The sequence below is a fragment of the Gambusia affinis genome, linkage group LG12, assembly GCF_019740435.1.
Source record: "Gambusia affinis linkage group LG12, SWU_Gaff_1.0, whole genome shotgun sequence".
In the NCBI taxonomy this organism is placed as follows: domain Eukaryota; kingdom Metazoa; phylum Chordata; class Actinopteri; order Cyprinodontiformes; family Poeciliidae; genus Gambusia; species Gambusia affinis.
The window spans coordinates 25,048,289-25,062,004 of record NC_057879.1 but is presented as its reverse complement, the minus strand read 5'-3'; the positions used below and the strand labels follow the sequence as shown (position 1 = coordinate 25,062,004).

General features: G+C 40.8%; 1 protein-coding gene across 8 annotated transcripts in view; it reads left to right on the top strand.

Annotated features, from left to right (window-relative positions):
• The window catches only part of pard3ab (par-3 family cell polarity regulator alpha, b), a 261,995-nt gene that overhangs the window by 129,711 nt on the left and 118,568 nt on the right, over positions 1-13,716 (top strand). For 5 of the 8 annotated variants that reach the window (XM_044134498.1, XM_044134494.1, XM_044134497.1 and 2 more), the window contains 3 exons: positions 5,711-5,850; positions 7,641-7,769; positions 12,250-12,285. In XM_044134498.1, coding sequence (XP_043990433.1) covers positions 5,711-5,850; positions 7,641-7,769; positions 12,250-12,285 — 305 coding nt within the window. The remainder of the gene's footprint in view (positions 1-5,710; positions 5,851-7,640; positions 7,770-12,249; positions 12,286-13,716) is intronic. The other 3 variants (XM_044134495.1, XM_044134493.1, XM_044134499.1) reach the window with 1 other exon arrangement.

Below are 13,716 nucleotides of genomic sequence, written 5' to 3'. Positions count from 1 at the left end.
CATCTGCTTTATCCCCTTAAATCAGAGCGATCAAAGTGTCGGATAATAGCAGATTAGATTTGATTAAACTGATCTTTCTCAAACTGGTACAGCTAGCTTACCAAAGGATTGTGTTAAAAATAATAATGGATAATTGGGTTAAGACAATTTATACCACAGCAGATACAGAAAACTACAAATGAAACAATTCAATCATATACAAATCTTTTGTCAATCTCTTTATGTTAAATACATTTTTAAAAAATATGACATTATACAAATATTTAGTCATTATTTCATCTATAGTTTGAGTCATGCAGAACTGATATGATCATTTCCATAGCAACGATCAGAAGCAAGACCTTGCACCAGAGCTCCAGTGAGGTCATTGATGACATCAAAGACCTTCTATGATGACCTCATAGAAGGTCAATGAGACTTTAAATGCATGTAACTCAGTTCATTGTCAGTCAGGATCTAAACAGTTCATTGAAACGTAGTTTCGTGTCGGACAAAGATTTTTAGTACTTCAGAGATGCCTTACCCCTTAATTTTTCCTGTTGTTTGGGGACTTGGTTACCTGGTCACAACAGAATGAAAAACTGTGCGACCATTACCTGCCAGGGAAGGATTAGACCAGAGTGCCTCTCCAGACAAGAGCACTTCCTGTGGGAACCAACCTACAATGATTCCTCAGAGCAAGCGGACCCGCTGGGTCCGCCATGGAGAGCAGGCGGACCCGCTGGGTCCGATGAGAGCAGGCGGACCTGCTGGGGTCCGCTTGGTTTAGAGAGCAAGCGGACCCGCTGGGTCCGCTTGCTCAGACGCTTGTTTCAGAAGAGCAAGCGGACCCGCTGGGTCCGCTTGCCTAGACGCTTGTTTAGAAGAGCAAGCGGACCCGCTGGGTCCGCTTGTTTAGAAGAGCAAGGACCCGCTTGCTTTGCCAGAAGAGCGCGACCCGCTGGGTCCGCTTATGAGAGAGCAAGCGGACCCGCTGGGTCCGCTTGCCTAGACGCTTGCCCAGAAGGAGGGTCTGTTCAAGCTAATTTTATTCATCCACAAAGCACGACGTTACATTAGTCTTCCTCTACAGATATATTCCAGCTGTCTCACGCTTACCTTTTCTGCTCCAGCGCCCCTACTGGCCGTTAGAAAAAATTCATAAATAAGTCGCATCGTTGTATAAGCCGCAGGGTAGAAAGTGCTTATAGTCCGGAAATTACGGTATATATATTTTTTTTCCCTTCTCACCCACTGCGGGTGGTGATTCTTCTTCCTCTTAGCTCGGGTCCTCTACCAGAGGCCTGGGAGCTTGAGGGTTCTGCGCAGTATCTTGGCTGTGCCTAGGACTGCACATTTCTGGACTGAGATGTCTGATGTTGTTCCTGGGATCTGTTGTAGCCACTGTTCCAGTTTGGGGGTGACTGCCCCGAGGGTCCCGATGACCACAGGCACCACTGTGGTCTTCACCTTCCAGGCCCTCTCCAGTTCCTCCCTTAGGCCCTGGTATTTCTCTAGTTTCTCATGCTCCTTTTTCCTGATGTTGCAGTCACTTGGTATTGCCACATCCACCACAACAGCTTTCCTCTGTTGTTTATCCACCATATATATATATATAAAAAAAAATTCCCTTCTCACCCACCGCGGGTGGTGATTCTTCTTCCTCTTAGCTCGGGTCCTCTACCAGAGGCCTGGGAGCTTGAGGGTTCTGCGCAGTATCTTGGCTGTGCCTAGGACTGCACATTTCTGGACTGAGATGTCTGATGTTGTTCCTGGGATCTGTTGTAGCCACTGTTCCAGTTTGGGGGTGACTGCCCCGAGGGTCCCGATGACCACAGGCACCACTGTGGTCTTCACCTTCCAGGCCCTCTCCAGTTCCTCCCTTAGGCCCTGGTATTTCTCTAGTTTTTCATGCTCCTATTTCCTGATGTTGCAGTCACTTGGTATTGCCACATCCACCACAACGGCTTTCCTCTGTTGTTTATCCACCACGACTATGTCTGGTTGGTTCGCCCTCACCATTTTGTCTGTCTGGATCTGGAAGTCCCACAGGATCTTAGCTTGGTCATTCTCCACTACCTTCGGGGGTGTTTCCCACTTTGATCTTGGGGGTTCCAGTCCATATTCTGCACAGACGTTTCTGTACACTATGCCTGCTACTTGGTTGTGTCTGTTCCATGTATTCTTTCCTGCCAGTATCTTGCACCTGCTGTTATGTGTATATATATATATATATATATATATATATATATATATATATATATATATATATATATATATATCTATATATATATATATAGATATATATATATATATATTTATATATATATATAGATATATATATACATATATATATATATATATATATATATATATATGTATATATATATATGTATATATATATGTATATATATACATATACACACACACACACATAGGCCTGTCACGATAGCAAATTTTGCTGAACAATTAATTGTCTCAAAAAACTATTGCGATAGACGATAGTATTGTTTGAAGACCTTTTTACACTGATTTAATGGAAATGATGTAATAATGCATGAGATTTCCTGCCAAAGATAGATACACTTTATTTTCAAAAGAACATTTAACACTGGAACTGATAAAATAAAAATAAACAAAACAACCAAAAATAAAAATAAAATTGATTCTCAGTCTCCATTAACAAAAATGTACTTGAATAAAAACGAAATAACATAAAGCCAAAGTGTAAATAAATACTGCATTCAACCAAAAGAGTGCAGATTATGAGGTCTGTAAACCATATTGCCCTTCAGTAATCATTAGATTTAAATAGAGAAGATGGGCACATCGACTACCTGATGCAATAGTTCACACTACACGTTTGTTCACACAAACATTTTACCCTTAGGCCAATCTTAGAACTTTTATCGTTCTAAGATTGTCTCTTGTTATCATCCTGTAGTGTGTGGTGTGTTACGCTAGGTCGTTGTGGCCCCCCGATCTAAATCAGAGGTTTTCCCCGCTGGGATCTTAATACAGCCTGTTGAATGTGACAAGTAGCCAATCAGAATGCGCGGATTCTGCTCCGTGCTTTCAGAGGGGAAATTACAGCTGACCCAAATCCCAAACAGCTGACACGGCGCAACCTGAAGTCCAGGGGACATTGGAGATGATATGTGGAAACAACATTAATGGTTATAAAACATTTCGTACGAAGAATATATAAATGACGAGGGGAGGAGTTGGAGCGAAATCGCTACGCAGTTGATGAACCCGGTAACTTTTCAGCTGTTCTTCGTTAACGTGACATAAATAGATTATAATGATTTTCATTCAGTCAGGACGTTACGGTGACACTAGAGCCACATGCGTTGCAGGTAGATTGTAGTAAAGCATTGATTAATACCTGGTTTTAAAATTAGTTAGCTGGACTTGTAGCCAGCCATTGGAACCGTTATATCTAGGATTTCTGTCGGCTAATGTGTGGTCTCAGATTTTGAAAATGGGCCGGCAATCGACTGACAGCACTAAGATGGTGTAGTGTGCGCTGGGCATTACACAAAGGAAATGAGGAAGGGAGGGTCAGTGGAGAGCAGCGGAGTTGAGCCTTTTTTCATTTAGCGTCATCAACAAAAAGAGAAAAAGGCTGGAAGAGACGATAACGGCGATAATTAAAATGACGTAGATAGTTTTAATTTATCGTACGATTAATCGATTTCTCGTTTATCGCGACAGGCCTATATAGATATAATGTCCTTTCTTTTGGTGTTTATTAATCTATTTTTAGCCTTTCGAACTGATGTGAAATTGATTTTTTTAATTTCTTTTCTCACACAAACTAATTTCATCAGCTGTCAGTAGATTACAAAACCCAACTTCAGCACTTACTCTAGTGCACAAAATGGCGACTGCAGAAGCTGGGAGAAAAGGATGTTCAGCAATTATTGAATCTTCTGTTGAGTTTTCATTACTCAATTGATTTATTTAAACCGTATTTTTCATTTAATCTGACTGGATTTAATCTGACTGGATTCAATCTGATTGGATTTAATCTGACTGGATTTAATCTGATTGGATTCAATCTCATTGGATTTAATCTGAATGGATTTTATCTGATTGGATTTAATCTGACTGGATTTAATCTGATTGGATTCAATCTCATTGGATTTAATCTGAATGGATTTTATCTGACTGGATTCAATCTGATTGGATTTAATCTGACTGGATTTAATCTGATTGGATTTAATCTGACTGGATTCAATCTGATTGGATTTAATCTGACTGGATTCAATCTGACTGGATTTAATCTGATTGGATTTAATCTGACTGGATTTAATCTGACTGGATTTAATCTGACTGGATTCAATCTGATTGGATTTAATCTGACTGGATTCAATCTAGATGGATTCAATCTGACTGGATTTAATCTGATTGGATTTAATCTGACTGGATTCAATCTGACTGGATTCAATCTGACTGGATTTAATCTGACTGGATTTAATCTGATTGGATTTAATCTGATTGGATTTAATCTGACTGGATTTAATCTGACTGGATTCAATCTGACTGGATTTAATCTGATTGGATTTAATCTGGCTGGATTCAATCTGAATGGATTCGATCTGACTGGATTCGATCTGACTGGATTTAATCTGACTGGATTCAATCTGACTGGATTTAGTCTGATTGGATTTAATCTGATTGGATTTAATCTGATTGGATTTAATCTGACTGGATTCAATCTAGATGGATTCAATCTGACTGGATTTAATCTGACTGGATCGTCTGGTTTTAACTTTTATGATCAAGTTAATGGACTAACTGGACAAAAGATGAAGGTGTCCGTCATTGTCTGTTCTCCCCTCTTTCCTTATGTCCTAGCACATTCCTTTCCTCTTATCCATCCTTCTTTTGTTTCTGTCCTTCCTTTTTCATTTCCTATCCTCCTCTCATGTAAATATTTACTTCCTTCCTTGTATCCTACCTCATGTAGTTCTTGTGTTTTTTGTTACCTTTCTTCCTTCTTTCCTTGCTTGCTTTTCCTCGTTGGCTCCTATTTACCCTTCTTTGTACAATAGTTAATGTTCTTGCTTTTTCCTTCCTTCCCTTGTTCCTTCCTTACTTCCTGCCTTGTTTCTTACCTCACCCTCTTCCTTCCACACCTTCTTCCTTGCCTTCTTTCCTTCCCTTGTTTGTTGTGTAGTTCTTTCTTCCCTTCATGTTTTCTTGCTCTTGTTTCCTACATACTTTTGTTTCTTCCTCGAGTTTCTTATTTTTCCATATTTACTTAATTTAAAACAAACATAAAGGATCTGAGTCAAAAACGTAGGAATCTTGTGGTCAGCTCTGTGATGACCAGAAAATGATTGATAATAGATTTTCCACGTAGATAATTCTCCAGAAAATCTGTGAAGGTTATTTCAGGAGACTGAAGCGTTTATTTGAATATAATTACGTTTAAATTTAGACGTAAATCTGGTAACTCTTCACATATGCCAGTTATCTGCTCCCTGTTTTCTGTCGGCTGTTATTCCCAGTGAACATGTGATGTAATTACCCAGATACATGTGTCGTGTTCTGCTCCTCGTTCTGAACCGTACTCTTTCTCCACCATTGTTGCCGTGTCTTACATCAGATCCATGCGAACCGTGCCGGTTGGATCCAAACACGTTTTTACTCACTTCTGCCTTCAGGTCAAACCAAATCCCACCATTAAATCTTCCATCTTTTTGTTTTTTTTCCCCCAAAGGCCCTGAAGGACTCGGTTTCAGCATAACGTCGCGCGACGTCCCCATCGGCGGCTCCGCTCCGATCTACGTCAAAAACATTCTCCCCCGGGGGGCCGCCATCCAAGATGGCCGCCTTAAGGCAGGAGACCGGCTGCTGGAGGTAAGACGTTCTCTCAGTTTAAATGCGATGAGAGTCTATCAGTCAAACCTGCTTCCAGCTGGTTTGTTAATTAAAGCTCCTGGTTTGATGTGGAAATTCTGCGTCTTGTTCAGAAATCAAAGAGCCTTTTCCCAAACTCTTGTGCTGCAGCGAGAGAACAGCGTCTGAAGTTGCATCATCCCCCTTTGCAAGTCATTTGCATAAAAGATTATTACACCGCGAGGCTCAGACGTTCTGGCTCAAATCAGAAACTCATCGGTGAATCTCAGTATAATTATTTAAAAACTGGCTCAATCTTTGTGGATTAAGTTTTAAAAAAGCAGACGTATCTGCTTGTGTTTGGTTTGTAATCCTCCTTTAGTAAAATATTTCCAGGCTGTTTTAGGTTCCCCTGAATCACTTCTGATCAGTCAACTGATCAGTTTCTAAACTGATAGATTTCTTATTGAATTTATGCTCAACTTCCTGACAATCGTCTTCATGACTCTTGATGGGATGGTTGACAAAATCGACAGATTAATTTACTTTATGTTCACATCTGCCAACGATCTGTCCATCCACCCAATGTTTCAATATTTGATCTAATTATCGATCCATCCACTCGTTCATCTGGCCATTTGTCTATCCAGTCATTCATCCATCCATCATTCATTCATTTTCCCATTCATCCACTTATCTATCAATTTTTCTATCCATCCATCCATTTACTCGTTTGTCCATCCGATAATCTTTTCATCCAGTCGTCCATCTGTCCCTCCATCAATGCATTCATCTGTCTAATCATCCGTCCATCAATGGTTGAGCAGCCGTTGTTGACCTGTAGATATAAAAAGCTGTCTAGTTTATTTAGATACACTTTTCACTTCTTTACATCAATAAAACAATATTTAGAAATTTAATAAAAACAAAACAAACACAACATCTAAAGTGTTCAGTTCACAACCAGGAACTTACATCGTTTGCAGTTTAATTAAAGTTTAATCATTAAATTATTACATTATCTGTGCATTAGTTTAAACGTGTGGTAGAATTCAGTGGAGGAATCTGTAAGTCTTGAGCCGGAAAAGGGTAGAGTGCCTTCTCTGGGTCAGGGGGGGTTGTCCTGTCCCAAGTGGAGGAGCTCAAGTATCTCGGGATCTTGTTCACGAATGGGGGAAGAAGGGAGCGGGAGATCAACAGGCGGATTGGCGCAGCGTCTGCCGTCAAGCGGCCGCTGTACCGGTCCGTCGTGGTGAAGAGAGAGCTGAGCCAAAAGGCGAAGCTCTCGATTTACCGGTCGATCTACGTTCCCACCCTCATCTATGGTCATGAGCTTTGGGTCATGACCAAAAGAACGAGATCGCGGATACAAGCGGCTGAAATGGGTTTTCTCCGCAGGGTGGCTGGGCTCTCCCTTAGAGATAGGGTGAGAAGCTCAGTCATCCGGGAGGGACTCAGAGTAGAGCCGCTGCTCCTTCACGTCGAGAGGGGCCAGTTGAGGTGGCTCGGGCATCTGGTCAGGATGCCTCCTGGACGCCTCCCTGGTGAGGCGTTCCGGACACGTCACACCGGGAGGAGGCCCCGGGGAAGACCCAGGACACGCTGGAGGGTCTATGTCTCTCGGCTGGCCTGGGAACGCCTTGGGATTCCTCCGGAGGAGCTGGTGGAAGTGGCTGGGGAGAGGGAAGTCTGGGCCTCCCTTCTGAAGCTGCTACCCCAACGACCCGACCCGGATAAACGGAAGAAGATGGAGATTGATGGATAAATCTGTACGTTTTTCTCTGACTGACGCCATGTTTGCTCCGGTCCAGGTGAACGGCGTGGACCTGAACGGCCGGACGCAGGAGGAGGTCGTCTCGTTGCTCAGGAACACTCCGATGGGCGGCGCGGTGGGGTTGCTGGTTCTACGCCAGGAAGACACTTTCCCACCCCGAGAAGTCGTAAGTCTCCGCCTCCGCTGCTGCTCTTCATCCCTTCATCCTCCTCTGTGTGTTTGCTCACAGTGAGCTGTCACAACTTTTCACTTCGCTCCGTCTGAGCGTGCAGATCGATTTTACCGCCCTGCCGTTGCTCTCCTGTTATCAGGAGGCAAACCCGCAGAGATCTCGCTCTTCATCTTTATCTCTCCTGCTTATTCCCCTCTGCATCTCTTCACTTCCGCCTCCATCTGTGTGTTTTACCTCAGAGTTGACTCTCAGATTGATGGATGTGGGAACGAGCAGACAGACGCAGGCCAGGTTGCAAGAAGGGAGGGAATAAACAAACTGGGCTTGAATATCAATCAGGCGCCATCATCCCATCTCGCTGCCGACAAACAGAGACGGAAGTCTTTATGATTGAAACGTGTCTGGAGTTTCTAAACGTTGAACTTGAAGCTTTTTCAGGTCCAAAAACAGATAAAGAAATGTAAACAAAGCCTCTAAATTGAAATATGCCAACTTTTTGCAGCTTTTATCAACTAAAGAATGTAGCCCAATTTCTCTTATTCATCTGAATTGTTCCCTTTTCCAGAGTAAAATTGTCAAACATCCTTTAACTTTAAAGCATTTAACTTTTGTAAAAACTATTTTTTTTACATATTTGTTAAAACTGTCACCATGTTGTGACTGTGCAGAATGAGACAGATAATTTGAAAAAAATCAATCTACATCGAGCTCCTACTGCCATCTACAAAAATGTGACCAAAATGAACCAATCAGCACCATGAAGAGGGTCTCAGCGCTGTCAATCATCCGCATGTACTCGCTGCTCAATGTATTAATAGTGGAGAAACAACTTATTGTTACAGGAAAACTGTTTATCCTCTGTTATCGGTGGCTATGCTAACTAGCCTGAGTATCAATGACCAGCTAGGCTAGCTTGAGGATGATTGACAGCACTAAGCCCCGCCTCCTGGCTCTGATTGGTTGATTTTAGTTACCCCTGAGAGAAGGCAGAGGAGCTTGATTATATTTAATTTAATTTTTTCAGATTGTCTGTCACATATTATCCTGTCATGACATGAAGACAGTTTCAACAAATATGAACAAATATATACTTTTTTTTTTATTAAAGTTGCATACTGCAGCTTTAACAGAAGTGTTATAATCAAGAACTTGGCTTAACTTTGAATGTGTTTTTTGTTTTTCTTAACATGTAGTGACTCAAAATTATCTAGATAGCGTGTTAAAACTGTCATCCGCTCTAACCTCTGAATGTCCGTTATCGAGCAGCAGCAGTTTTAAATTGAAACCAATTCAATTAAATTCAGAAATATTTTATTTATCTCAAAGTCTTATCCTGCAGGTATCTTCAGAGAGTCGTGGATGGTGATTCTGTGGGCAGAAAGAATGTATTGTCACATTTTTTAAAATAAACTTGAACTTTGAACTTGATCTCCGGTAGCAGTCAGTGCTGCAACTGATCTTAAGAAGCCTTTGACTGAAGACTGTTGCTGTAAGAGTTTTGTCACTGTTATGACAGGCTAAGAGATCAAAACCAGAGCAGCAGAGACACCTTCAGTGTTTAGCTAGCCCTGCTAATCCGCCTCATTTGCTTTTGCTGCTCCACTTTAAATCTCCGTCTGGCTGTGTGGTCACAGAGATGTCTGAGTAGGGGAAGCCATCCTGAGGGATGGAGGGGAAGCCATCCTGAGGGATGGAGGGGAAGCCATCCTGAGGGATGGAGGGGAAGCCATCCTGAGGGATGGAGGGGAAGCCATCCTGAGGGATGGAGGGGGAAGCCATCCTGAGGGATGGAGGGGGAAGCCATCCTGAGGGATGGAGGGGGAAGCCATCCTGAGGGAGGGAGGAAGCCATCCTGAGGGATGGAGGAAGCCATCCTGATGGATGGAGGGGACGCCATCCTGAGGGATGGAGGGGAAGCCATCCTGAGGGATGGAGGGGAAGCCATCCTGAGGGATGGAGGGGAAGCCATCCTGAGGGATGGAGGGGAAGCCATCCTGAGGGATGGAGGGGAAGCCATCCTGAGGGATGGAGGGGAAGCCATCCTGAGGGATGGAGGGGAAGCCATCCTGAGGGATGGAGGGGGAAGCCATCCTGAGGGATGGAGGGGGAAGCCATCCTGAGGGATGGAGGGGAAGCCATCCTGAGGGATGGAGGGGAAGCCATCCTGAGGGATGGAGGGGAAGCCATCCTGAGGGATGGAAACAATGGTTTAAGCTTCCTCCTGCTCTCTTTGGGGTCATAGGTCAGGTATTATTTCATGTTTCCGTTTCAACTGTCTGTTCATTTGAGGTCAAGTTGAAAAATTACGTCTTCATGACTCCTTCACACTGTCCCTCTGCATAATTCTGCCACCACCGTGCTTCACAGCTGAAAATTTATAGAATCTGTGGCAACAAAACACCTCGGTGGGTGTATGCATACATACAAACCTGTGTGTGTAAATTTCACCCGATGCGACTATAGAAATATAATTATTCAATCGTTTTATCAGGAGGAAGAAATGTTGAAATGAATCAAAAATGACGCAATTTTCACAGCCATGATGAGTGGATTTAAATTTCTGACTGTAAGTTGAATTTAAATGAATCAACAGGCACTCAGTGTAATAAATTACACCTAATGCAGAGTAATGAAAACATAAAATCAGCAGCTGTTATATTACTGCCACAGGTGGCACACACTTCAGCGTTAAACCGTTTCTGCTGCTGCTATTTTAAAAGCTTGTATCAATGATATAAAATGTCATATCTGAAATTATTTTTAATATTTAGCTGCTTCTTATTCTACTGAGGCAATATTACAAAAAATCTTGCATAAAATGACTGAATTTATTCAGGCAGAGTTGAAAACATTCCCTAACTCTGAGGTTTTTATCTGAAATCCTGCATTGATTTTTTTAACAATTTAGTCCAACTTTACTGTGTTTATCATTGCATAACAAATAGATTGCATAATAAAATCAGGCAACAAAACAAACTGTAAAACAAAACAATCCAAGTCTTTGTATCAGCTGCTTGGAGACGGATGGGAATGGGATCTGGCAACCCAATCCGGAGTCTGTGTGTGGGCGTCATGGCTGCCAGGAATGCCTCGCTGTATTTTCTTCTTTTATAGTTTAGCTGAAACAAATCGGTTCCCACCAAACAAAATGAACCTTTTTTTTTAAAAAAAGTCTTGGTTGTATGACGCTTTGACGAGAAAAGAACAGCATGAATAGAATTTTGTTTGGAGGAAAATTACTGTGAGCTGCTCCGTGTCATTTTCAAAAGGTTGAAGCATTTAACCTGTAAAACAATACTACAGCAATAAAAATACATTTTTGAAGATATTTAAGTTAACATCTGGTCAGAGCTGCAGATGGTAGCAGTTTCCCGTCGGAACCTTTTTGTTGCGTTTCTGGTACGCCTGTAAATCTGATGCACAAGCTACATTCGCTAACAACAATGAACGATGTAGCCGATTCTCTTGGCTCATTGGGGGTTAATTTTTTGCTTTAAAACAAAAATCTGATTGGTTGCTGAAAAAGCCTACTGTTATGGTCAAGTTGTGCCAAAAGGAGTTAGCCTATTAGCGAAGCTGTTCGAGCCTAAAAGTAGCATCTTGGTGCTAAACAGGCTAAACTGCTAACGCTAATGTTGAAGAAGCTTCATGTATAATCAGGGGTTACTGAAATCTGATGGTCGAAAAACCTAAATAACCAATTAAAAATAAGAAATATCCTTGTTTTAGAGCAGATGCTTGATATTTATTCAATAATTTAGCATCAAAACTGGTTTCTGAATTGAAAATATTGCTTATTGTGCCATTTTTAAAATAAAAATGCAATTAATTAATTACAGAATCTACAAATAACTTGATTAAAAGCTTTAATCAGGTCCCACCAGTATTTTTATTAATCTTTCATCAGTTAAAATTAGGTCAGTTTTACTGTGCATCATGCTTTTCTAGTTTACCCCCATCAAATGTGGTTCAAATGCTAGAAAAAAGAACCATTAAACTTGATGTTTTGTTGTTTTTTATTCAAATAAAATAGATTTAAATAATATCTATTCACTGTAGAACTATCCAGTAATAGTTTTAGATTTTGTTATAGAAAATCCCTTAAAAGCAGTGAAATAGCAACCTTTACATTGCAGCTAACTTTTTTTTTTGTCGTTTTTTGGAGGCGCTCATGCTGCCCTTTGCTGGTTCAGCACCCTGGGCGGAGAGCCATACTTCCTTTGCATCACAATGGAAGATTTTTCCTATAATGTAGTTAAAAATTTACGCCTGATTTGTCAATCTGTCGGCTCAGGTTCATCATTCCCATCTTCTGCATGCTGATTTGTCCACGACGCCGTTTCATGTTTCCATCTTCCTCCACCTGCAACAACTCACACAATCAAATTTGAACAGTTTCAGTTTGTGAATATCTGATGCTTGACTCCTTTTGGTTCTTCTGCTTCCTCTCCCCGTTTCCCTCCACGTTTTTTAGAGCGCTGAACCCCAGAAGCAATCCCACAGAGACCTGGTAAGACCCAACTCTAGCCAGCACTTTCGCTTTTCTGCTCCTTTATTTATCCGCAAAATCTCTTAGCATAAATGTTCTTTATTTCTTTTGGGGGGGAACAGTAAACCTTATCACCCAACATTAGATTTTGCATGTATTCAGTCTGTAAATCTGATTTTATCTCTTCCTGAAGTTGCTTTGTCAAATCATAGTTTAATGGTTGTGTTCATAGTTTAATTTGCTCCCCTTAGAGCGAAACACGGAAAAGGCTTTTTCTTGTCTGCTTGCGATAACATCAACCTGACCTTCTCTCTGTGCTGGGAAATATTTTCCAAGGAGCTTTCTCTAATATATTTACAAAAATAACTGATTTCTGTGAATAAACCTCAACTAGAATTACATTTATTACTAATCAAACTAATATTTGTTCACTTATGATTCAAATAATGACTAACAATAAATACATTTTTTTTTTTAGTTTAGTTTATTTTTATGAGGAAGTTTAATGGCTTTGAAACTAATGTTTAATTACAAATTAAAATCCAAGAAGTACCTTTAGAGGATTTTTCAAACCCAAAGTGAAGAATTTGATCATGTTTGTTAGCTTAGAGAATTCAAGCCATATTTTATTTTGAAGCCATATTTTATTTTGATTTTATTTTCCAACCTTTTTCATTTCGAAGTATTGTTTGTCTGAAAGACTTTAGATTTCCATTGACCAGTAAGGGGATTGAACCACCTACCTCAGCGTTATTAGCACCACACCTTGTCCAGCTGGACAGAGATTTCCTAAATACAAGGTAACTCATAATATTGAGTTTTCATGGATTTAAAAAAACTTGCATGATCTGACCACAATAAAGATTTGAGTAAAGAGCTCATATTCTATTGTTTTTCAAAATGAATGTGCATAATGTTTTAATATACAGCCTCCTGCTATTATGAAGAGTTGATTTCCTGAAGAATTTATATTTTTGTTGGACAGTGTGGGGATTGAACCCATGACCTTGGCTTCATAAGTACCCTACTCTGACCAGCTGAACTAACCAGCCACACATAAAGCTGAGTTTTCATCGAAGTAATAAAAACTTACATGATCTTGACAAAAGCAGTGAAATTCTAAAGTTTTTCAAAATCAACATGAATTATGGTTTAATTTACAGCCTCCTGCAATTTTGAAGAGTTGCCTTCATGAAACACTTTATGTTTCCAATGTGGGGATTGAACCATTGATCTTGGCTTTATGAGTACCACGCACTGACCAACTGAGCTAACCAGCCACACACAAGCGTGCTTCTTCGTCTGTATTAGGAAAAGGTACATGACCTTACTATAATGAAGATTTGAAGAAATGCTGTTATGTTTTTCAAAATCAACATGCTTAAAGGTGTATTTTCCAGCAATATTTTATTTTGAAGTGTTGATTTTAATTTTCACCATTTTGTATTTTGA